The 23015-nt window shown below is 44.1% G+C and overlaps 1 protein-coding gene across 1 annotated transcript; it reads right to left on the bottom strand.

The window, feature by feature from the left end:
* Positions 1 to 8086: 8086 nt before the first annotated feature.
* On the bottom strand, positions 8087 to 15608 carry LOC141258480 (serine/threonine-protein kinase SBK1-like). Its single transcript, XM_073673474.1, has 4 exons — positions 15491 to 15608; positions 12931 to 13131; positions 10422 to 11194; positions 8087 to 8194 (listed from the first exon to the last, which is right to left on the bottom strand). Exons 1-4 carry the CDS (start codon positions 15606 to 15608, stop codon positions 8087 to 8089), a joined length of 1200 nt encoding a protein of 399 aa, XP_073529575.1.
* Between the last annotated feature and the right edge of the window lie 7407 nt (positions 15609 to 23015).

The following is a 23015-nucleotide window of genomic DNA, read 5'->3' as shown; positions in this document are numbered from 1 at the left end:
CCTCAAAATCGGTAGAGTCGAACTGGCCGCACAGGGACTGATCATTGTAGATATTGATAAACATGAGAGTCACCCAAAAATAACTCTAGGAACTAACGTAATTGAAAATTGTCTTGCAGAGGTGATTTTCCTTTTACAGCAGGTTGCCAAGAACGCCAGCTCCGGCGAGCAGCGGGTGCTCCAGAAAGAGATCCGGGCACTGATGCAACGGCAACAAGTGGAACTCTCCGGTGGTGAGATTGGTAGCGTAAGAATGTGTGACCCTTTTCCTATTGCCATGCCCCCAAAAAGTGAAATGATGATTTGGTGCCGGGCAGCTATTGGTCTGAGAGGAAGAGATTACCAGGCAATGGTAGAACCAGTTTACTCAGACAGTAGGCCCACCATTTTGACAGCACGGGGGGTGGTCAATGTACGCCATGGGAGGGTGCCCATTCGCATAATAAATATCGGGGAGAGGGAAGTGTACCTGCCCCGGTATGCCACGCTAGCCAAATTATATACCGCTAATCAAAGTTCTATACAATCTGTGGAACCCTTGCCTCCATCTCACCCGGAGGAAGGTAACGGCTCTAAGAAAGACATGGAGGACTGGTGTCAGCAACTACATTTGGGTACTGACTCCACTCCCTCACATCAGAAACAAGGAGTCTATCGGGTGGTTCAAGAGTATGAGAGAGTGTTTAGTAAACACCCGTTAGACTTCGGGCGAGTCAAGGGGGTAGAACATCGCATCCCCACGGGAGATCATCCTCCCATAAAAGAGAGGTATCGACCCGTACCCCCTGCACATTACCAACACGCCAAGGGGATGCTTAGAGATATGAAGGAGGCTGGGGTAATCCGGGATAGTTGTAGCCCCTGGGCAGCCCCATTAGTTTTAGTCAAAAAGAAAGACAACACCATGAGGATGTGTGTAGATTACCGGAAAATCAACCGTATCACACACAAGGATGCGTACCCCTTACCAAGGATAGAGGAGTCATTGGCTGCTTTAAGATCTGCTAACTTCTTCTCTACCTTGGATCTCACTAGCGGGTACTGGCAGGTTCCTGTAGCAGAGGCGGACCGGGAGAAGACCGCATTCACCACCCCGATGGGACTTAGCGAGTTCACCTGCATGCCGTTCGGACTCTGCAACGCACCAGGAACCTTCCAACGCCTAATGGAGTGTTGTCTGGGCCACAGAAACTTCGAGACGGTCCTGTTGTACCTGGACGATGTCATCGTATATTCCAAGACGTATGAGGACCACCTGAAACACCTGGCGGAAGTGTTCGAGGCTCTGGCGAGTTACGGCCTAAAGGTGAAACCCTCCAAGTGTCACCTCCTGAAACCAAAGGTGCAGTACCTGGGACACGTGGTGAGCGCTGACGGAGTGGCTCCCGACCCCGATAAGATCACCGCAATTAAGGGATGGCCAAGCCCCTCCAGCGTAAAAGAAGTGCGGCAGTTCCTCGGGTTGGTAGGCTACTACCGAAGGTTTATTCCCGGTTTCACCAAAAAGGCAGCACCTATGCAGGACCTCCTGATAGGCCAGTCCCGGAAGGCCAAGAACCAGAAGCCGCCCTTCAAATGGGAAGAGCTGGAAGAAGAGTCCTTCCGCCAGTTGAAGATGGCCCTCACGGGGGACGAAATCCTGGCGTACCCGGATTATAGCCAGCCCTTTATCCTCTACACCGACGCCAGTAACATCGGGCTAGGAGCCGTACTGTCCCAGATCCAGCAGGGGAAGGAACGAGTAATCTCCTATGCCAGCCGAAAACTGCGACCCACCGAAAGGAACCCCGAGAATTACAGCTCATTTAAGTTAGAGTTCCTGGCCGTAGTATGGGCAATCACTGAGCGCTTTAAGCATTACCTCGCTTCTTCCCGGTTCACCGTGTACACGGATAACAACCCGCTGACACACCTGGACACGGCAAGACTCGGTGCCCTGGAGCAGAGGTGGATGGCCCGTCTGTCCAACTACGAGTTCACAATTAAATACCGGGCAGGACGCTCCAATACCAACGCGGACGCCCTGTCCAGGATGCCCAACCTGCCGGACGGAGGAGAAGATCCGGAGGGACTGGAAGAAGTTGAACTCCCTGCGTTCCACCGTCATGGGACTATTCAGTATTCCCACCGGGTAAGGAGTAAGCAGGCTGCTACGTTGAACCCCTTACCCCACTACAACTGGGCGGAAACGCAAGACAGCGACCCTGCAGTCCGACTGGTGAAGGAGATGCTGACTCGGCCGGAGGCTCGCCTTGAACCAGACGCTCCGGAGGAAGCCAAACAACTATGGGCAGAGAAGAGTCGACTGTTCCTTTACAAAGGGAAGTTGTGCCGCAGAATGGTTAACTCCCGGACGCATGAATTACTCTGGCAAGTAGTGGTGCCACGAAGAGACGCAGCCATGGTGATGGAGGCATACCACGACGGAGCTGGACACTTTGGGTGGAAAAAGCTGGAGTTCCTGCTGCGCGAGCGGTTCCACTGGGTAGGCATGAGGGGAACCATCGAGAAGTGGTGCAGAGATTGTGGCCCGTGCAACCTGAGAAGGAAGGACCGAGCCAGCCAGAAGACTCCCCTGCAGTCCATCGTCACCCGGCAACCGTTGGAACTGGTAGCCTTGGATCATGTAAAACTGACCCCAAGCAGAAGTGGCTACGTCTACGCGTTAACCATCGTGGATCATTACTCCCGGTTCTTGGTTGTCGTCCCCGTCAAGGACTTAACGGCTCAAACAGCAGCTAGAGCCTTCCAGCAGCACTTCTGCCGTCCACACGGGTACCCGGACCAAGTGCTGACGGACCAGGGACCTGCCTTTGAAGCGGAGGTCTTTCAGGAATTCTGCAATCTGTATGGCTGCCGGAAGATAAGGACGACACCCTACCATCCGCAGACTAATGGACTTTGTGAAAAAATGAACCAGGTGGTAATGGATCTTCTAAAAACGTTGCCCCTGGAAGAACGCAGTCTGTGGCCTGAAAAGTTGCCCGATCTGGTGGACCTATACAACCACATCCCGGTAGGTTCCACCAACTGTACCCCGGCTTACCTAATGAGGGCAAGACCTGGTAAGTTACCTGTTGACCTGGAAATGGGAGTCCTGACCCCCGAGGACACTTCACCAGAAACAGACTGGGACACAGAGAGGCAGCAGCAGTACCGGAGAGTACAGGAGAGCGTGGAGCGAAGTCTCTGTCAGGCTAGGGAAAGACAAGAGAAAACTTACAACCAGTATGCTCCCGCTGTTCCCCTGGTACCCGGAGAGCAGGTCTTGAAGAGGAAGAGACGGCTCCACAAGTTGGACGACCAGTGGGAGAAGGACCCGTACACCGTACTGCCCTCAAGCCACGAGAACCCGAAGGTCTGTACCATCAGTAAAGACGGAGGGGAAACCACAGCCATTGTATCCCGGGACCACCTGAAGAAGTGTCCCGAACAACTGAGGAACCCTGAAGAGGAACAAGAAGACCATCGACCCGTGGAAGAAAGGGAAGATATGGTTAGTACCGTGCTCGGGGACTTTCCTCAGTCTTGGACTCAAGTCAATGGTGCAGTTGTGGTACCCGTACTCACCTTCCTCCAACCATCATCCCAAGAACCTACGGAGCAACGGGTAGAGCTGGAAGAACAGCCGGTCCAGGAGGCAGAAGACTCCACACAAGCAGAACAGGAGAATCAACCCTCTGCTTATAGTGAGCCTGCCGTACCCCTAGTGAGACAAAGAGCCGGTAGACAGCTGCCCAGTTTACCCTTGACAGCTCCTACACCCTGTAGTTCAGGGCCAGACAGTCAGCTCCGTAGGTCCACTCGGGCCACTAGAGGCCAGTTACCCGCACGCTGGAGAATTTAAAGTGTATAAATTGTTTTATTTATGTTTTTCTGTGTCTTGTTGCTTGTGTATAATTTTGTGTTTCTAGTTATTTTTAGGAAACCTTGGTGGATTTACCGGGAATCCTTGTATATAGTTGGAGCGTAACCCAGGATGGACTAGAGACTGTTAAGGACTCGGGGTAGGACAGACCCCTACCTGGTTACGTCTCCCTGTGTTGGTGAAATGGACACCTTTGCTTTTCTTCAAAGACTGCATCCGGTTGCGGACACGCCGTAACCATCTTATGTGTTTTTCTTATAGTATTGTTATTGTTATACTTTGTTATGTTTTTCTAAATGTGTTTAGTCCCGGAGTACTAAATTTCACTAGGGGGGAATATGACACCCCAGGGGTCTGGTTGCCACAGTGATAGAGATATTATGTCTGAGAGCAGGTGGGAGGTCCTTTGGTCAGGGATCCTGTGCATGCCACACCTCCTGCCCAGTCTTGGGAGGGGAAGAACTTCCCCTGTATAAACCCGGGGCTGAGGCAGGGTGAGTCAGACAAGGAGAGTGGAGACAAGAAGCAGCATAGGAAACAGCAGAGTTACAAGGAGTCAGGGGCTGGCAGCTGCAGAGTTCGCCCTGACTAAGAAGATTCTTTACCGGACCCGGAGTCCGAGGCTGTGGGGACTAACTCCTACCCAGCAGCAGAATCCGTCAGGCAGGGGATTTCAGGTCCTCTGGCCCAGAAGCCCGAAGGCACGGTCACACGCGTGGGACCAGCACCGCCATCGTGGAGCGGAAGCCATTAGAAGGCCCCGAGTCACCGGCCATACGGGTGAGCACCACACGGTACACTCAGGGACGTGGGCTACTTACATCAGCTTCTAGCAAGGTAGCCAGAAGAGTACAGTCAGTTTGGGAGGCCTACAACTACGCCTGGCCAGGGGAGATCCCATCTGCTCAAAGACTGACCAGGCCCCGTTTGCTAGCAAGTACTCCGGGAGGGTCTGTCGTTGTTACCAGTAAAGACCCTGAACTACACCGTACCGTCTCTGAGTGGTTCCTGCTACCCCCATCATCCACGTCGGCTGCCCTGAGGCCATACCCCTCCCGTTGGGGGTTATACTATCACGCTGCACAATCCTACCACCGGCCTCAGCGGTCTGCCCTGCAGCAGCAGCTCCCTGGCTGCACTCAACGGGTGGCGTAGTCCTCAACTATTTACTACTAATAGACTGCCGTCTAGTTTGACTCCCTGGGCACGGACCGGGTCACCGCCACGAGACTACAACCCTCCACTGATCCGGCTCCGGGTAGGCTCCCGCGTGCGCAACGCAGCGCGACACAGGCCCAGGGGCGCGTCAAATCTATAGGGAGAAAGGATGAGGGGTTATTACCTGATACTGTAGCTAGTTCCAGGAATACTAATAGATGTCAAGGATGGTTACCTTCTTAGCGATCTAGATGTATTTTCAATAGATGTGTTCTAGTCCGTGGGGGTGCACTCGGGGATTCTGTGAAAAAATGGGATTTTTTTTTTTTTTTTGAGAGTGGTATGTGTTAAAGGATAATGGTCTCTATTCCTATAGTTCATACCTGATTTAGTGGGATGGTGGGAATACTGGCAGGATTACCAATGTTGTTATCCAGAAGGTTGTGTTGCTGCTGTTTTTCTGTGATATAGAAAGTTAATATTTCTTAGGACAGTAGACAGGTGTGACTATGTACAATAGATTAGATTACCTGATTAGATTTACCTTGTATGGTGCGACGCTTGGTCTGACAGAGGAACCTTTTTGTGGTATCTGCAGTGGATGTACCACTAAGTGACTGCAAGGAAAGAGTGGAAACTCTCTCCCTTAATTTCCTTGGTGGCTGCAGTAGCTGCCAGGAGGAGCCGTAGAGGGTTGTGCTCCTATATGCTTTGTAGGCAGTATTGGCAGTCTATAGTTTCACATGGGCACCTTCCAGTGGTGTCTGGAGTGGGTGATACACTGCGTTACTGCAGAGGATGGAGTAGAGGGTTTCACTCGAGATCCTATTTGGTTGAGAGGGTTACCAGGAGGAACCAGAGAGGGATTGTTCCTGTATGCTTCGTAGACGATGATAATGCCAGGTAAAGATGAGTGCAGGAGTGTGAGGACTCTGCGTGGTGTAGCTAGAGTCCTATAGTAGGGGTAACTGCTGATATTGCTGCCATGTACCTTTAGTTCCGGTGGTCAGCGTTTCTGTCGTTGCTGCCCTATGTGGGCGTCTCGACGCTCACGGAGTCCCGGCCAGAGGCTCCAGTGAGGCGGGCGCCCTGTGTAGCGGTACTTGTTTCCTTTCGCGAGGACCTGCGGGATGTCCGGTCACGTGGTAAGCGTGACGTAGGTATTCGCGTGTCTCGCAATGGTTCGGGTACGGGTGGCACTGAGGACCTTTCCTACGTGTTTCGGATTGCTCCGAATCCTTCATCAGGAATGGTCCTTCAGTGCTGGGTGTATCCTTAAATACGTGAGTACTGAGTCCTCATTAGTGCCACCTGACAGTTGTGTGTTTTTGTTGTTTTTTGTTTTTTTTTTCTTCTGGTTGTTAGACCGCCCCATTGTTCCCATAGAGCTCTATGTTCCCTATAGAAATCCGTGTTTTTAATATTATTTTATGCAAGGATTATACAAAATTGCATGGAGGACAGTATGAATTGCCCCAGGGTACCATCCAATCCATAAAGATAAAAAATATAAAAAATAGAAATACATTTAATGAAGGTAAAAATAGTTAATAAAAATGTCCATAGTATATCCATAAAATTGGTCCATAAAATGGTCCATAAAAGTAGTCCATAAAAACCCCCTAGTTGGCTCAATACTGATGTGAAAAGTGAGAGACGGGTATGAATTCAGTTAAAGGCAAACAGTTCTAATTCACTGTTTAGACCTCGTGGTTTCAGTGAGTTTGAAGATCCAGCTGCTTTCACTACGTGACATTTGGTTGATGTAGTTACCTTGTCTCCAATGTTTCTGGACAATCTGAATGCCTGTGATTTCTATACCCTTGGTTGAGCCTCCACGTTTGTCCGCAAAATGTTTAGAGAGCGGGTGTTTGAGGAATTTAGTCCGTATGTTGCATAGATGTTCACCCACTCTTCTGTTTAGGGGGCGTATTGTACGTCCCACACAGAGGTTATCACAGGGACATTTTAGACCATAAATTACTCCCTTAGTAGTACAGGCGATAAGGTATTTTATTGCAAATTCAATATCCCCATGTGATATTATGATTTTAACAAGCTGAACATTTGTTACGTGGGTAGAAACCGACAGGGTTCCCCAGTAGATTTTTTTTTTCGTGGGGCAGTGGATGGAGGGGTTTTTATGGAAGGGGCTGTGTAATGAAAAATCTGATATGAATGGACCAAGAACACCTCGTGTTGTGTATGTCATGTTATGTCTGTATTTGAATATTAAATCCTTAATTCATAGTTTTTTTGTTTTTTTTGTTTTTTTTTTGATAAAAAGAAGAAAAAAGAGAAAATTGGACGTTACCTAATGTGCAATTTATTATGGTCACTTCATGGTACAGGGCGGACGTGTATCAGATATTCTTGAATTATTTTACTTGGGCAGAAGTAACAAATACACTATAAGATCTGAAGCTGAAGGATGATGACTTTCTCTGTCCTTTCCAGTTTACTGGTTACATGGTCATTACTGACATGTACCGACCAAACTGAACTAGGCAGGGGGAAGTCTTCCTGTGCAGTCTGGAGATTCCCAAACCTGCCCCCCACGTCTCACATCCATGGGGGCTTTAAAAATCAGTGTCATCTGTCAATCTGCACTGATGAGTTACCAGAGCTGGAAATTGATATATTATTAAAAGGACCTTGATAGCTGATACAGCCAGTGTCTGATCACAAATCCACAGGCAGTACGTATCAGTCAGGTATAATTGACTCTGAAATACTGAGACATTTCAGACCTACTTTAAAAGACACTGGGGACCGAGATGAACTGTAGACTAATCAAACAAGCGGGTCCCCGGTGGCTTTTCCCCCCAATTTGCCCTGTATTGATAGGTCTCTCCCTATATGCATGTGCAAGCAGTCACAGTCAGCGGGTGGGAAGAAGCCACCTGAGCGACTAGTCATCAGCGCAGCTCCATTCTCATCTGCTTTGAAAGTCAGATTTCCTCTGAAATGCCGCACAACGTTTCAGAGTCAAACATGCACATCTGGGATTATACAGCTTGTGCCTGATATGTGCTGCCCATGGATTGTCAGCTGTCAGGATCACTTTAAATTTGGCTTTGTCTGCGCCAGAGGTTTACTGTACACGTAATTATGAACACGGGTCAATGGTAACGCCCAACACTTCACCGTCACTTCTGGAATTCCCACCTGGAAAAGTAGAAGAAAACAATAGACACATTTTGTAATTAAGATGGATATTTGCTCTAAATTTAGTAATTGTGGAGATGATTTAGAAAACCGATACCTCCTCTCCCCCTCAACTACAGCTCTATTGTCCTCACCAGACCACTGATCCTGGCACACCCAAAGGACCTGCAAAGAGGATTGCAAATACTGGAGACAGATCGGAGACCACTAGTCTAGAAAAATAATAGATCTTTCAATAACCCCATTCCTGAGCAGACTTCTTCAGAATATCTCTAAAAACAAAAATGGCCAATTCTATATCGAACTATTCAAAACACTTAATGGTTGTGAAATACTTACACCAGGTTCTAAGAGAAAATGAAGGGATCTTGCAAGAGCCGCATCCTGGGTCACAACATAATGGTCATCAGACTCCATAAGGATGGCTCTGTAGCTTCACAGGTAGAAGGGACACAAACTGGATGGAGACTCATGGATCAAGGAGGACATTTTCCACATTTGTCATTCATCAGTTTTAGGTTGACGTTTTTATAGATTTAATAGAAAATTATTAATTAATACAAATAGAAACACTAGGCAGAAAACGGACCTTATCCTGAATAATGGTCTGTGAAGGGGCGAAAATAAAAGCAATAAATATACAATATAAAATTGTTATAAATGAGATGATTGTTTGGTGTTAAAGGTCATTTCTTTGCAACTGTCTCTTCTGTGCCCAAAATATAAGGTAGAAATCCTCTAAATGGATTCTCTGCTTAATAGATTCATCTAAAGGGGAAATCTAATGTCCTAGTTGTGTGATTTACAGAATACATGGATCTATAGAAAGCACAAATCTCATTGTATGCCATGTAAATAAAGGAATATAGTTTTTACTTGTCTCCAAATAAGGGCTTGTTTAATATTAAATGTATGTATGTATGTATTTTTTTATTTCTTAGAACGTTGTAAGGTAAAATGAAAGGTGTCATTCCAGACTGCAAGTAAGTTGAAGATGTGGGAAAAAAATAAAATTAAACAATTAAAATAATGTTGGTTTTACTTTTACAGTGTTCATTGAATGATCCAAAATATAAATTTACATGATTTTCATAGAGAACTGTGAGGATATGTTTTAACATGAAGTAAAGCTATAAACCATTTCGCCGGTCACCAAGTCAGTACTGAAGTTCTGGAGTCATTCTTCCTTGTTAGACCTGCTGCTCGGTGTGACATTAGTGGGAGCTGTGCCAAGTGAGACATTATCCAAGGCAGGATGCATATACTCACAGCCCTCACACCTGTACTCCTCAGCACTCCAGCACCACCCAGATGAGACATCAGGAGTTTTTTTTAAAAACTTTTCAGACTTCTGGTAGTATGTAACAGGGCAATAAGTACAGTGTTCTCAATTGAGATGGCAGAACGTCAGTGGTTTAATCAAGAAAACTTTGTGACAAGTTTCCTTTCAATTACAAAAACTGAACCACTTTGTCATGTATGGTTTTCTTATATTAGAATGAATATAAATTGATGTACAGGGCTTTATTATTGGCACTTTCTCTGACATGGCTCACATACCTTTTCATTTGTGTAAGTAGAACTTGATCAGACGTCCATTGGCACTCCTTTTAAAAGACTCTCAGATGTCCTCCGATCTCTTGTGGTGATTCTGGTGCTAAGACTTGAGACTATTACTCAATGAGAAAATGTAGGATACTTCTAATTGGTTATACAAGAATATTAAATATGTAAAAAATATATATTTTAAGACTGATACACTATACTTGCAGAGATTTTAGACTAGAAAGGAGATTGACCATCATAGGGCAAGAAGACCCTAAACCTATAAGCAAAACCATTTGAAATGTAACTGATTAGTGGTCTTATCAGGTTCACCAAAAGCTCAACCCAGGTTAGTTGAGTTCTAGTCCAAGAAGATAAATGCATATTTATGGATCAAGAACTGTTGGTTCAGGCTGAGAGATCATGTACATATCTTCATAGAGAGATGTACACATTGGTTCAAATAAAGCTGCTAAAATAAATGATGATTTTAAAGCCATTCACATTACTTGGTTCATTTTCCTCCAAAGACTTCTGCATGGAAAGGTGCATATTTACGCCCTTGGTAAAACATCATGGTGACCTTTACACGCAAGACCAGTGGTAATTTTTCAAATCAAAAGTCAATGCAAATAAGTGCCATGCAATATTTTGAGCTCATTTCATCGTTGCCTCATAAGACCTTAACGGTTTCCACTTCAGCTCCCAAATCAAGGTTGGCGTTGTCTGACAAAATCAGCACTGCATCACTGGACCCAGAAATGGCTTCCTCTGAGGCATCGCCTATGATGATGCACTCGATGTCCCCTCGGTTCTCCACCACAATATATTCATCTTCTCCTTCGATGACGATGAATTCGCTCTCCCAATGTTCAATGTCAACATTGTTGCAGATAATCTCATGGGAATGTTCAGGCACATCGTCCTCTCCCCATGGAAAGTCAAGATAGTTCATGATGTTCACTGGACTCCTGGTGGTGGAGTCTTCAGAGAGCAAGCCATGAAATAATCCGTGAGCATTGATGGAAAATTTGGTCCAGTGTCCTGGAGGTGCAGTATGGTTTTCAAAACGCTGCCAGTAGATAAATTCTTTGAAAAGAGGATCGTCTTCTACTGCTCTTTCCCATGGAAAATATCCAGTAAATGCAATGAAAATAAGGACACCAAAGGCCCACGTGTCAATACTTGGCTTCAATACTAGAGCTTCATGGCATCGCAATTGACAGAGCTCTGGGGACATGAAGGGAATGATGAATGACATCGATGGCACCAGAGTACCGATCGCTTGTGTCAGGCCAAAATCACTCAGTTTAATATGGAAGCAGTCTTTGTCCATGATTAACACGTTGTCTGGTTTTATGTCTCTATGCACAAGTGCTTGATTGTGCATATATTCTAGCTCTCTGGTCAACTGTAGCACACATCGCTTCACCATCGCTTCTGGAATTCCAACCGGGAAAAGTAGAGAACCATTAGATACTTGCTCTCTTAACTAGAAAACGTGTATGATCTTAGAAAAACCAGAGTACCACAGGGCTCTGTCCTGGGACCTGTATTGTTCAACATCTTTATCAATGATTTAGATGAAGGAATTGAGGGTAAACTGATTAAATTTGCTGATGACACAAAGCTAGGAGGGATAGCTAATACTAGAGAAGAGAGAGAGAGGATTCAAAAAGACCCAAATAAACTGGAGCAGTGGGCAGCAACCAACAGAATGGTTTTTAACAGGGAAAAATGCAAAGTACTACATCTGGGCAATAAAAATAAAAAAAGCATATACAGAATGGGAGGAATAGAGCTAAGCAACAGTACATGTGAAAAAGACTTGGGTATACTAATAGATCATAGACTGAACATGAGTCAACAGTGTGATGCAGCAGCAAAAAAGGCAAATACAATTCTGGGATGTATTAACAGAAGCATACAGTCTAGATCACGTGAAGTCAATATCGGTCTTTACTCCTCTTTGGTCAGACCTCATCTGGAATACTGTGTACAATTTTGGGCACCACATTTTAAAAAAGACATAGACAAACTGGAGCAAGTTCAGAGAAGAGCGACCAGAATGGTGACTGGTCTGCAAACCATGTCCTATGAGGAACGGTTGCAGGATTTGGGAATGTTTAGCTTGCAAAAAAGAAGACTGAGAGGAGACTTAATAGCTGTCTACAAATATGTCAAGGGCTGTCACATTGTAGAAGGATCATCTTTATTCTCATTTGCACAAGGAAAGACTAGAAGCAATGGGATGAAACTAAATGGGAGGAGACACAGATTAGATATTAGAAAAAACTTTTTGACAGTTAGGGTAATTAATGAGTGGAACAGGCTGCCACGAGAGGTGGTGAGTTCCCCTTCAATGGAAGTCTTCAAACAGAGGCTGGACAGACATCTGTCTGAGATGATTTAGTGAATCCTGCTTTGAGCAGGGGGTTGGACCAGATGACCCAGGAGGTCCCTTCCAACTATACCATTCTATGAGAGTGGTACATTATCCCCATATTTTCTTTTTAATTCACTATCCAATATTTGTAATACACACAGGGAACATGTATTACAATTCTTATGGTTGACAGTATTATATGGTTTCCGGTAATGCTCTGACCCCTCTCCTCTTCAATCTCCTCCATCTCTCCCTGTTAGAAGTCGCTACTAACGATCGCTAACTTATTTGATGTAAGGCTAAGAGCCTTGCTCTGGTCTCCCAGACTTGCAATGAGAAGTGACTTCCTATTCTCCCAGTAAACACTGGAGCGATCCAGGAAGTCACAACCCTGGTCACATGGTGCAGAAGAGGATCGGAAAGGCACTAGGAATAGCAGAAGATGGTGACTGCTAAGTATCTTGCTACACAAAAAGAGCATGCATTACAGATTACCATCTGGAGGCAAAATAAAGAAAAACTCTAATGGTACTTTTAATCTAGGATAGAATTTCCAACTTATGACATTCTAGTCTATACAAAACCACAAACACTAATGTGCTAAAAGGTGCAAGTAAGGCGTTTTGCAAAAGCTAGTGAGCCACAGTTTGGAGAACACTTTTCTAGGAGTCTAAATCAGCTTTAAAATAAAATAAAAAACTCCTTTTCTGACCGCACATTTTTAGAGCATCTTTCAAACAATACGCCCATAATTTTATATAGTTAAATATATAAAAACATTCAGTGATTCTGAAATACTTACACCAGGTTCTATTAGCGATGTGAAGTGTTCCTGCAGGGGACAATTCCTGGGTCAGGACGTAGTAGTCATCCGAGTCCACGTAGATGGGGTGGGTGGAGATGATCCCTTCGTGACCTGATAGGTGGATGGACAAACCAAGCTCCTGGAGGAAATTTTCATGCTTTGTCCGTTTTTTCTTACTCAATTTAAGGGCCACGTTGTTTCCTTAATTTAAATTTATCAAACCAAATAATTTGTAAAAAACGGGCATTACTCTAAATATTGGTCTTTAACCCCCTAATGCCATGAGGTCTATATCCGTCAAGAGTTTAGGTAATTTATTGCTCCATGACTGGTGTATTTGTCATGCTGATCGCAGTAGTACAGAATCTGTAGCATGCGGCGGTTACAGGATTGCAACTGATATATACACAGCCCGGCTCCTGCTACTAGTACTGGTGGTCTCCCCGATCCTAGCAAATTAACCCCTTAAATACAGCTGTCAGGTGTACCAGAGGCACATGGGTTGACAAATTTTTGTTTTTCCTTGAACTTTTCATTGGCAACCCTGCAGTACGATCACCGATAATGAAGGGTTGCTGTTTTATATCGTAGCATCCACAAATATTAACAAAATGCCCAAATTGCATGTGTTGCTCTTTCTGCCTATCAAAGAAAAATTAAGTAAGTGATTTCAATATTTGTTTTTAAAAATGGTACCAATAAATAATAAAGGCTGTTATCAAAAACACGTCCTCCGACAGCTCTATAGACAGTTTTGGCTCTCAAAACTAGATGAGAACAAAGAAATATTTTCCTACAAGTGGTTGTCCAGTCTAGAATGATAAATCTACAGTCACAAGTCTGCATTCACACAGAGTGAATCCTCGCAGCACATGTGGTATGCAAACTGCAGGGCAGAAACCAGGAGGTACCAGCGAATCCTCTCAGCACCCAGTGCATGCGCTGGAAGGATTCACAGGTCTGCAATCAGTGACTGTAGACTTTATCATTTGAAACCATATAACCCTTTTTAAGTGCTTTTTTTTCTTTTCTTGTGCATAAGTAGTAAAATTTTAAAATATATATATATATTTACAATTTTGTAATATTGATCAATATAACCAGTGATAATCAAAGCTGCATTTTTTTTTTTTTTTTTTTTTTTCTTTCTTCAGACCATGCGCTGTATGGAATAAAGCGAACCCACATCATAAAACATAAGCTGAATTGCTGGATTTTTATGGCAACAGTAGAAACTACATTTTATCCCATAATTTGATGAACCCCAGCCATCCAAGGAAAGATATTCTGCAGGTTCATTGGGTATTGTGGAATTTATGTAGTTTTTAAGTCACTGAATAATGAGTATTATCAAAAGCATTTGTTTGTTAAAAGTTTGCAATAGTATTTTTTTTTTTTAAGATTAGATATACAAAAAAAACAAGTGATCATCAAAAGGTCAGAAATTTACACTTCTGAAAACTAAATATTGTCCTGCAAAAAATTTAAGCCCTAATACGGCTCCATTTTCAAAATTTGTCTGTATGAGGACTCGTGAGTGATCCTTTTTTTTTTTTGTTTGCTTGTTTTGTTTCTTCAGGGTGAGTTGCATGTGTCAGTGGCTGTATTTTGGCGAACATAAACCTATTACCTAACTTTTAGTAACTCTTTATGGAGAGAAATGGGAGGAGGGAAACCCTGCAGCAGTTCTGCCAGTTCTTATATGTGCAGCACCGGAATGCAAGAAAATATAAAATTGGCTGAACTGTTTTTTTTTTATTTTATTTTTTTTTAAGTTGGGAAATTATGGGTGAATTTTTTGTTTGTCAGCATATTGGAGTAAATATAACCAGCCTCCATACAGGTATATTGCCCCAGATAAAAAAAATATGGCTCCTGGAATGAACATGAAAGAGAAAAACAAACAAAAAAAATTGCTTTGTCCTAAAGCTCCAGACTTTAATGGGTTGAAAGGTTCTCCAATGATTTGGGGTTCTTTTGTACATGTTTTTGGTAACTATAGAGACAGTTATAAGATATAATAGAGATCTTTTTTTGTATATAACTATCATTATTTTTTTTTGTTACTGGCAGTTAAAATATATATAAAAAAATGATATAAATTGAAAACCCTTTCTAAGTTTGTGTAAATGGAATTAAAATGGTCGGGTAATGTGAGGGAATTTCATTAGTGAAGTCTGACACCTCTAAGATCTCTAATCAAATCCCATTATATAACATGAAAACCATAAATCTTCCCAGAGCTGCATAGTCTGAAGATCAGTTGTGAACGATCTACAACATTTTAACTTTTATGAAAAATGTTGGGTAATGTAATCCCATTAGTGAAGTCTGACACATCTAAGATCTCTAATCACAACTGATCTTCAGTTCACGCGTCTCTGGAAAGGTTTATGGTTTTCATGTTATATAATGGGATTTGAAATATCTACAAAATTGTAACTTTTATGAAAAATGTAATTCTATTAAACAATCCTGAAGGCATTAAACACATCGAAGAGAAACATTTTATGGAATAATACATATGTAATGACTTCACACTAGGAATGTTCTGACTTACCTGTCTTCTTCTCAGTAGCCGTTACCACTCTGCTATAGGTTCCACTGCCCAGAGTCTTCAAAAACGTGAAATCCTTCTCACTAGTGTGGGTGAGCTCAAAGGTATGAACTGCATCCATTGTAGTTTATGACAAAACAAAGATACAGTTGGGTTTTCTCAAGTAGATTCTTATCTGACGTATCACAAGAGCTGCAATGTTACAAATGAGTGAAGTCGCTTCTCTAGGAGTTGAGTGCAAAGAAGACCTTGTAGTAAAGATCCAAATCACAAATGACTGCAAAGATCCAACAGTCTTATATGGACACCATGGCCATGAGATTGAGGTTCTCCTCCTTCCATAGACAATGGTGTAAGTAACCGTCTAGTCATATGGAAACGAAGATCTCACCTACAACACAAGTCTATTGTGAGTGTAAAGTCCATGAATGGCTCAGGTAGAAAGGACTTCTGGGTGGAGGCCATGCTTGATCTTTCCAGTATTTGCCATTTGTTGACTTAATCTAATTGGTTTACTTTAGTGTCATTTGTGATGTAAAGATCCTATATCCCCCAATGAAAGAGAATATATAGTGTCTTGTGATGTACAGCAAGTTGATTACTTTAGTGACACATAATCTTTCCAATAATTTGCATCCTGCCTTTATAAACAAGGATCAAATACTTATATGTACCTAAAAATGTCACCAATGAAAATACAAAAGCTGATCCTGCAAAAAAAGTCCGTGGTGTCCACAGGGGACATTACTTGCCATGGGACATTATTAGTTTATTGGTGGCACCCTTGCTATTATTTATCAAAGTGGCTCTTGGGACACAAGCACTTATAAAGCAATAATGCGGGGCACTTAACACAATTAGAACCTTAAGAGAGCACACAGGGGGCTTCCAAGATGTCTTTGCAAAGCATGTATCTTACGAACATCCCTCAGAGCTGAAATGGTTGTGGTAACCTGGTGTAGATATTGTTCTGCTCATTAAACAACCTGGATCCCAGACTTAGACATTGTAGTAAACTACCAGAGAGACCTGTGCTGGATATAGCTCACAGGACGTCGTCTACTCCGGATATAATCGTATGAACTTCTCATTGGTCTCTTCCATGTTCAAAAGTCATCATTATTGACATCAGGTCAACACCCGCCTCCTAAACTGCAACTTCCCTGCGTTTGTGACAGTGGAGCCATTTTTTTTAAAAACACTGATTTACCAAATTGTTGGTGATACAGATGTGTGAATGCTTTCTTGAAGCCATCCATTTTGTGAAATATCAGACAAGAAAATAGACCGACACTTGTATCTCAAGTGTTGGGTAGGACCAATAGTCCTGTAGAACTAGCCAACACTTGAATGGAAGGACCCTTGTAACTCAATACGTCTCCTGATTACTGATTGTACTGCGTAGCTTTTATTTTAACACTTTTAGGCTGCGTTCACATTGCGTATTTTCGTGCGTATTTTCGTGCGCTTTTTTGCACGCGCTTTTTCAAGATGCGCAATGTGCCTTGTGTCTGCCAGCAAAATGAATGGGAAATTCACATTGCCGTTCAGACACTGTGTGATTTTATGCAGCGCGAAAGCGCAGCTGCGTAAAGAATTGACTTGTCAATTATTTACGCATCTGCGTCCTGCACTTTCTCCTATTGTGCCCATTATAAGCGCTGGAATTAGGCAGCGGTGTTCACACACTGCGTAATTCCAGCTCTTTTTTTTAGGGAGGCGCAGGACAAACTATGGATACTCGCCTATCCGATGGATGGGAGAGGCGTCCGGCCCGGTCCCGCACTTCCAGCATCTGCCGGTGAAGCGATCAGCTGTTAGCTAACCGGCTTGTATCCAGCCGGTCAGCTGATTTACAAGCCGATCAGCTGCCAGTCAGCTGATCGCTTCACGGCAGATGCTGGAAACCGCGGGACCGGACCGGTTGCCTCTCCCATCCATCGGATAGGGGAGTATCCATTTTTTTTTTTTTTTTTCTTTTAATAACTTAGCAATGTATGTACTGCAGCCAGAAGCTGTCTGTACATACACTGCTAGGGGGACACTCACACACACGACACATAGACACAGACAGTAGATGCAGACACATACATTACAAACATACACATACATTACATTACATACAGGTGTCCATGCTCGTCACACTTCATTTCTCCTGCACCTCCATAAAAAAATGCAGTGTGTGAATGGTGGTGCTTTTTTTTTACCTGCGTAAAAAAAAACCGCAGGTAAATATGCGCGCAGGGAAATACGCAATGTGTGAACGCAGCCTTAAACTGAAAAATCATTTGTCTTATTTTGCAAACTTTTGTTAAGATCAAATGTTTTCATATTTAGTCCATTTTTGCTGCCCTTTAAAAAATTTAAGTGAGATTTATTGAAGGCGACTTTTCTAAAAAATTGTGGAGAAACCGCTATAAACAGAAGTTTGATAAATTTAGGTCATCTTTACATATTACACTTCATGAAATCTGGTGTTAATAAAGACAGTGCAACCAAGGAAAATTGACTTCATATATTCCCGTCAGGATAAATTTCCCCCTAAAATGTTTTTACACTTTTCTAATTGGTGGTGAGAAAAGAATTACCTCTGGGCCCAAAACTGCTTGGAACCACACAGATCTTGAGTATAGGGCACTCTCAGGTCTGCGTGACTATAGAAGTGGTGGTCGCTCATGCTCACTACAGATCCAGACCGTGAATACAGCAGTGTTCACACAAAGATGAGTGGATCTGACAATATCTTGTTGAATTTACCAGGCAATTAAATGTGTGAAGTATAACTTAGAAGCAAATGAAATGTCCTCTACTGTTCTGAAAAATGTCGGCCACAGCTGCGGTAATTTCAATAAATTTGGATAGAATGAATTACAAAAATTCTGTTTCCTGGAGAATACTGGAAGATTTACGTGAAATTCAATTCCATTCCAAAGTTGCATAAGTTTTACCCACCTCCAGCGTTCATACACTCAGTATTTGGTCAGTATTTTGCATCTGCTTTTGGCTTATAAATACTTGCGTAAAATACTGATTGTGTGAACGTGGCCGTACAGCAATGATCATGGAGCAAACTTGTTCTCTATACTTCCTGCTAGCAAATCCTACATTAGAACACTACAATTCTGCTTCATGTATAATGTGTGTATCGTCTGTGGAGACTGAATTAAGTAAGACTTGAGCGTCCGAGGGGACTGGAGTAGAACACTCATGATAATTAGTCATTTTAGTGACAAATAATCATGAATTACTTGAGCTCGTTCGGTCCGGTCACAGCTTGACCAGCTCCCACAACTTCTAGAAAAATGGGCCGTGTGTGGCATAAAAAATACCAGATCACAACTTTTTTGCCCAAGGAATAAATGTAATTTCCTCCTGGCAGCGGGGCTCTCTGTGTGGATGCTGGGCAGCTTCACAACACTATTAACCTGTACATTAATCCCATATTTGCAGATTAATAGTTTTTTTTATTTTTACATGACCCCTTTTTAAAGGTTTGAAAAATTTTCACGCATCACAAAATCTATATAAAGGTGATATACTTTGTATAAGATGACGAGAAAACCCAATAGAGGTGAGCAGTTTATACAGAGCTCTCTATCTCATTATTACACATAACTTGATTTATGGACATCTTTGGTGATTTCTTTGCCTGTGTGGATTGGATTGGTTGTTACCGACATCAGGTGAGAATTTCATGTCAATAGTCCCCTTAAGAAATTATTTACTTAGGAAATTGGTGACGTGTTCAATACTTATTTCATCCAATGAATGTATGCATGTGTAGATAGAGATATATATATATATATATATATATATATATATATATATATATATATATATATATATATATATATATATATATAAATATAAATATTTTTAACCTTTCAGTAGTGTTGAGCCATCCCCGTAGTGTTCGGTTCGTCGAACACCGTTAAAACCAATGGCAGGCAAACAAAAACACATAGAAACACATAGAAAACTCCTTTAAAGGTGTCCAAAAGCAGACCAACTGCTCAGAAGACACAACTAACACATGGAAAAGTGACAAGTACATATAGTCATGTGAAAAGAAAAGAGGTGGAGGAGTAAAAGGAGGGGGAGACACACATATAGGCATGTCATGCCCTTCTAAAATCCAAAAAGTGAGAAGCCGACACGTTCAGTCAGTCCGCTCCTGCCCGTGCCACCTCCGTGTCGCCGGGTTTGTGCCAGAGCCGCGGTGAACCCTGACGGCCAGCCCCCCTCTCCCAATACTGGTGCCTGTCCGCTGGTGGGTCGAGCGAGCCCCCCTGTGGTGGAGGCAGCTCTAAGCTTTTTAATTTAAATTGTCTCTCTAATTTGAATGAATACACTTTAAATCCATTTACAAGGATCTATTGGAGGGCAAGTCTCATGCCAGCAGCTGCGTAATTCCAGCTCCAGTAGCGTCCACTAAAGCTGCTGCAGTTAAAAAGCTTTTATAAGGATCGAGCTTGGCTGTCCACCGCAAGGCATCCTACTGCCTGTCCCAGCCCCTATGCCTTGGGGTGCCTCCTGATGCTCTTCACTGAGTATCCCGTGGTCCCGAAGCATTTCCTTTGAAAAAATTAAGTGTCCAAACTACAGGTGGTGTAGCTTGCTTAACAGCCGGGATAATCCGCTGACTAGCAGACACTGCTACTAGGCACAAAGTATTTCCTGGGCTAGATGCAGTTAAAAATTTGTAATTAGATACTCTCGTTGGATGCTGAGAAAGCATTCCATAGAATCTCCTGGCACGCCATATATGATTCTCTTAAAAAGCTTGGGGTAGGGGTCTAGGGGACTCTTTTATAGCCAAAATCGCGGCCCTGTATCGCAATACGTCACCTAGGCTGAAGATAAATGGAACTGTAGCACCCTGAGGGCTCGGTTGCTACAGAGGTATTGCACCTCACCCAGAGGTGTGATATCTCTCTCAGGTAAGGATGGAGTGTGGATCAGGACCCGACACCTGCATGCATTACACCACATTGCCATGGGGCAGGGCGACCAATATGCCCCTGAGATGGGCACGACAGTCCCTGTCCCTGGCTGGAGTGGGGGGAGGGAACACTGAGGAAGGGGAACCCTGTAGTGCAGGAGCAGGGAGGAAGCAGTTCCTGGGTGCATTGAGAAGGGAGTATAAAAGGTGGGCACCATCTTAGTTCAGTGCAGAGAATTCTGAGCAGAAGTGGCAGGGAGCAGGGGCTCTGCATGAGTTCTGCTCCGGAGGCGGGCCTAGTAACAGAGGCCCAGGCCTGGAAGAGGGAGAAGGAAGGAAGAGGGAGAAGGAAGGAAGAGGAGCGGAGAAGGCTCCAAGAACGAGGAACGAAGGGATCCCAGGGGTGCGGACGGGCGAGTCGCCCCCGCACGCCCGAATCCACCTGCATGGAGGGGTCAGGCCAAAGGGGGAGACCGGTCCCCGAAACTAGTGGAGGCAGGAAACAACCCTCAGCTAGAAACCGGAGGCTGTGACATTCTATGTGACGCAGCCCCTCGCTACACCCGCTAGGAGGGCAGCACATAGGGTCAGGGAAACTGGCGCCAAGTTTACCAAGAGGAGGCCCGAGGCAGCCGGACAGAAGGGATGGTAAGAAAGGCCAGACAAAGGACACACAAAGGGGGTCCTGTGAAGCGCTCCAAAGTTATCTGGGAGTTGTCTGAGCCCCTCACCTGGTGAGCACAGTACGACGTGGGCAGCCGTTACCTGCAGACGTGGTCTGGATAATAAGAACTGTGAGTAAAGGCCCTGGACTGCATCACTGACTCCGTGTCGTTACTGCTGATGCCCTGCACCATCACCCCCATCCTCCGCATACACTGCCCTGAGGCTATACTCCTCCCGTGGGGAGTTATGCTACGCTGTGCTGCACCCACAACACCAGCCTCAGCGGTCTGCCCTGCAGCGGCGGTTCACTCTGACCGCAATCCACGGGTGGCGTAGTCGGACATTTAAACATCAAAACCACATAAATAGTTCCGCCACTGGTTTGACCACCCTGAGCCACGGAACCGGGTCGCCGCCACGAAGACTACAACCACCAGCATCCACCAAAAAGGGTCCGGCTCCGGGTGTTCCAAGGCCCAGGGGGTGCATCAGAACATTTTCATCACCTTTCACAATCACCAATGGGACAAGGCAGGGATGTCCTCTGTCCCCTCTCTTATACATCCTAGTGACGGAGCACCTGCTCTCATCAATTCGCCATAACCCCAATATTAGGTGGATTGAGGTGGGAGGCACAGAGTACAAGTGCTCTCTATTTGCTGATGATGTCCTAGTATATATCACTCAATCACATATATCCATCCATGCTGTTATGGCTGAAATAGATCACTTTGTTACATGGTCAAATTTTAAAATCAATGCAGCAAAGTCTGAGGCCCTCGATGTCTCCCTCCCAAAACCCATATAGGATTCCATCCAGTCCAACTTTCCCTTTGCCTGGCCCTCACAGGGTATCAAATACTTAGGAATTCCTATTCATGGAGACCTCTCCCATCTATGTTATCTTAATTTTGGGCCCTTTATTGAACAACTCCATACAGACCACGGTTGGCAAGTTAGAACTGTAAGATTCACTAGGTGAACCACTGGTGTTTTGTGGAAAAGCACATGTACACTGCGTTCCAAATTATTATGCAAAAAGTGTTTAGGAGTGATAAGGGAAGAATTTGTTTGTTTGTCAGTTAAACTCATTGATGGTGATGTGTGTCAGGGCTCTTTATATCACTGTAAGCAATTGCAGACACCTGTGCTAATTAGTTTGGCAGGTGTGTCCAATGAAAGGCAAGACTACTTAAGAAGGCTGTCTCACATTATTAAGCAGCCTACATTTTCTGCCAAAATGGGAAAGAAAAAGGATGTGTCGGCTGCTGAGAAGCAACAAATTGTGGAGTGTTTAGGTCAAGGCATGACTACAATCAACATTGTGCGATGATCAGGATGAAGTGTCTTGGCAATCAAGAAGTATGTAGCTGATTCACAGTACACAAGTGTGCGTGCTGATAAGGGCAAATTGAGGACTCTTTCCTACAGGCAATTACGTCAGGTTAAAAGAGCAGCAGCAAAAAAGCCTTGTCATAGCAGCAGACAAGTTTTTGAAGCTGCTGGTGCCTAAAACGTCCCCCGAACAACAAGATGCAGGGTCCTTCAGAGGTTTGCAGCTGTGCATACGCCATCCTGTCGACCTCCTCTATCCACTTCACACAAGCAGAAACGGCTCCAGTGGGCTAAACATTACATGAAGACTGATTTCAAAACTGTTTTGTTCATGGATGAGTGCCGTGCAGCGCTCGATGGTCCAGATGGATGGAGTGGAGGATGGCTGGTTGATGGACACAGCTACAGCGCCAACAAGGAGGAGGTGGAGTAATGTTTTGGGCTGGAATCATGGGGAGAGAGATTGTCGGCCCCTTTAGGATCCCTGAAGGCGCTAAAGATGAACTCCATAATGTATGTGGATTTTCTCAAACAGCACTTCCTGCCATGGTTCAAGAAGAAGAACCGTGTATTTCACAGCAAGAT

This window comes from Phyllobates terribilis, unplaced genomic scaffold (genome assembly GCF_046119375.1).
Source record: "Phyllobates terribilis strain yellow unplaced genomic scaffold, ASM4611937v1 Scaffold_3__8_contigs__length_932513732, whole genome shotgun sequence".
Lineage (NCBI taxonomy): Eukaryota > Metazoa > Chordata > Amphibia > Anura > Dendrobatidae > Phyllobates > Phyllobates terribilis.
Note: the sequence above shows the minus strand (reverse complement) of the source record. Positions and strands in the feature narration are given on the sequence as shown.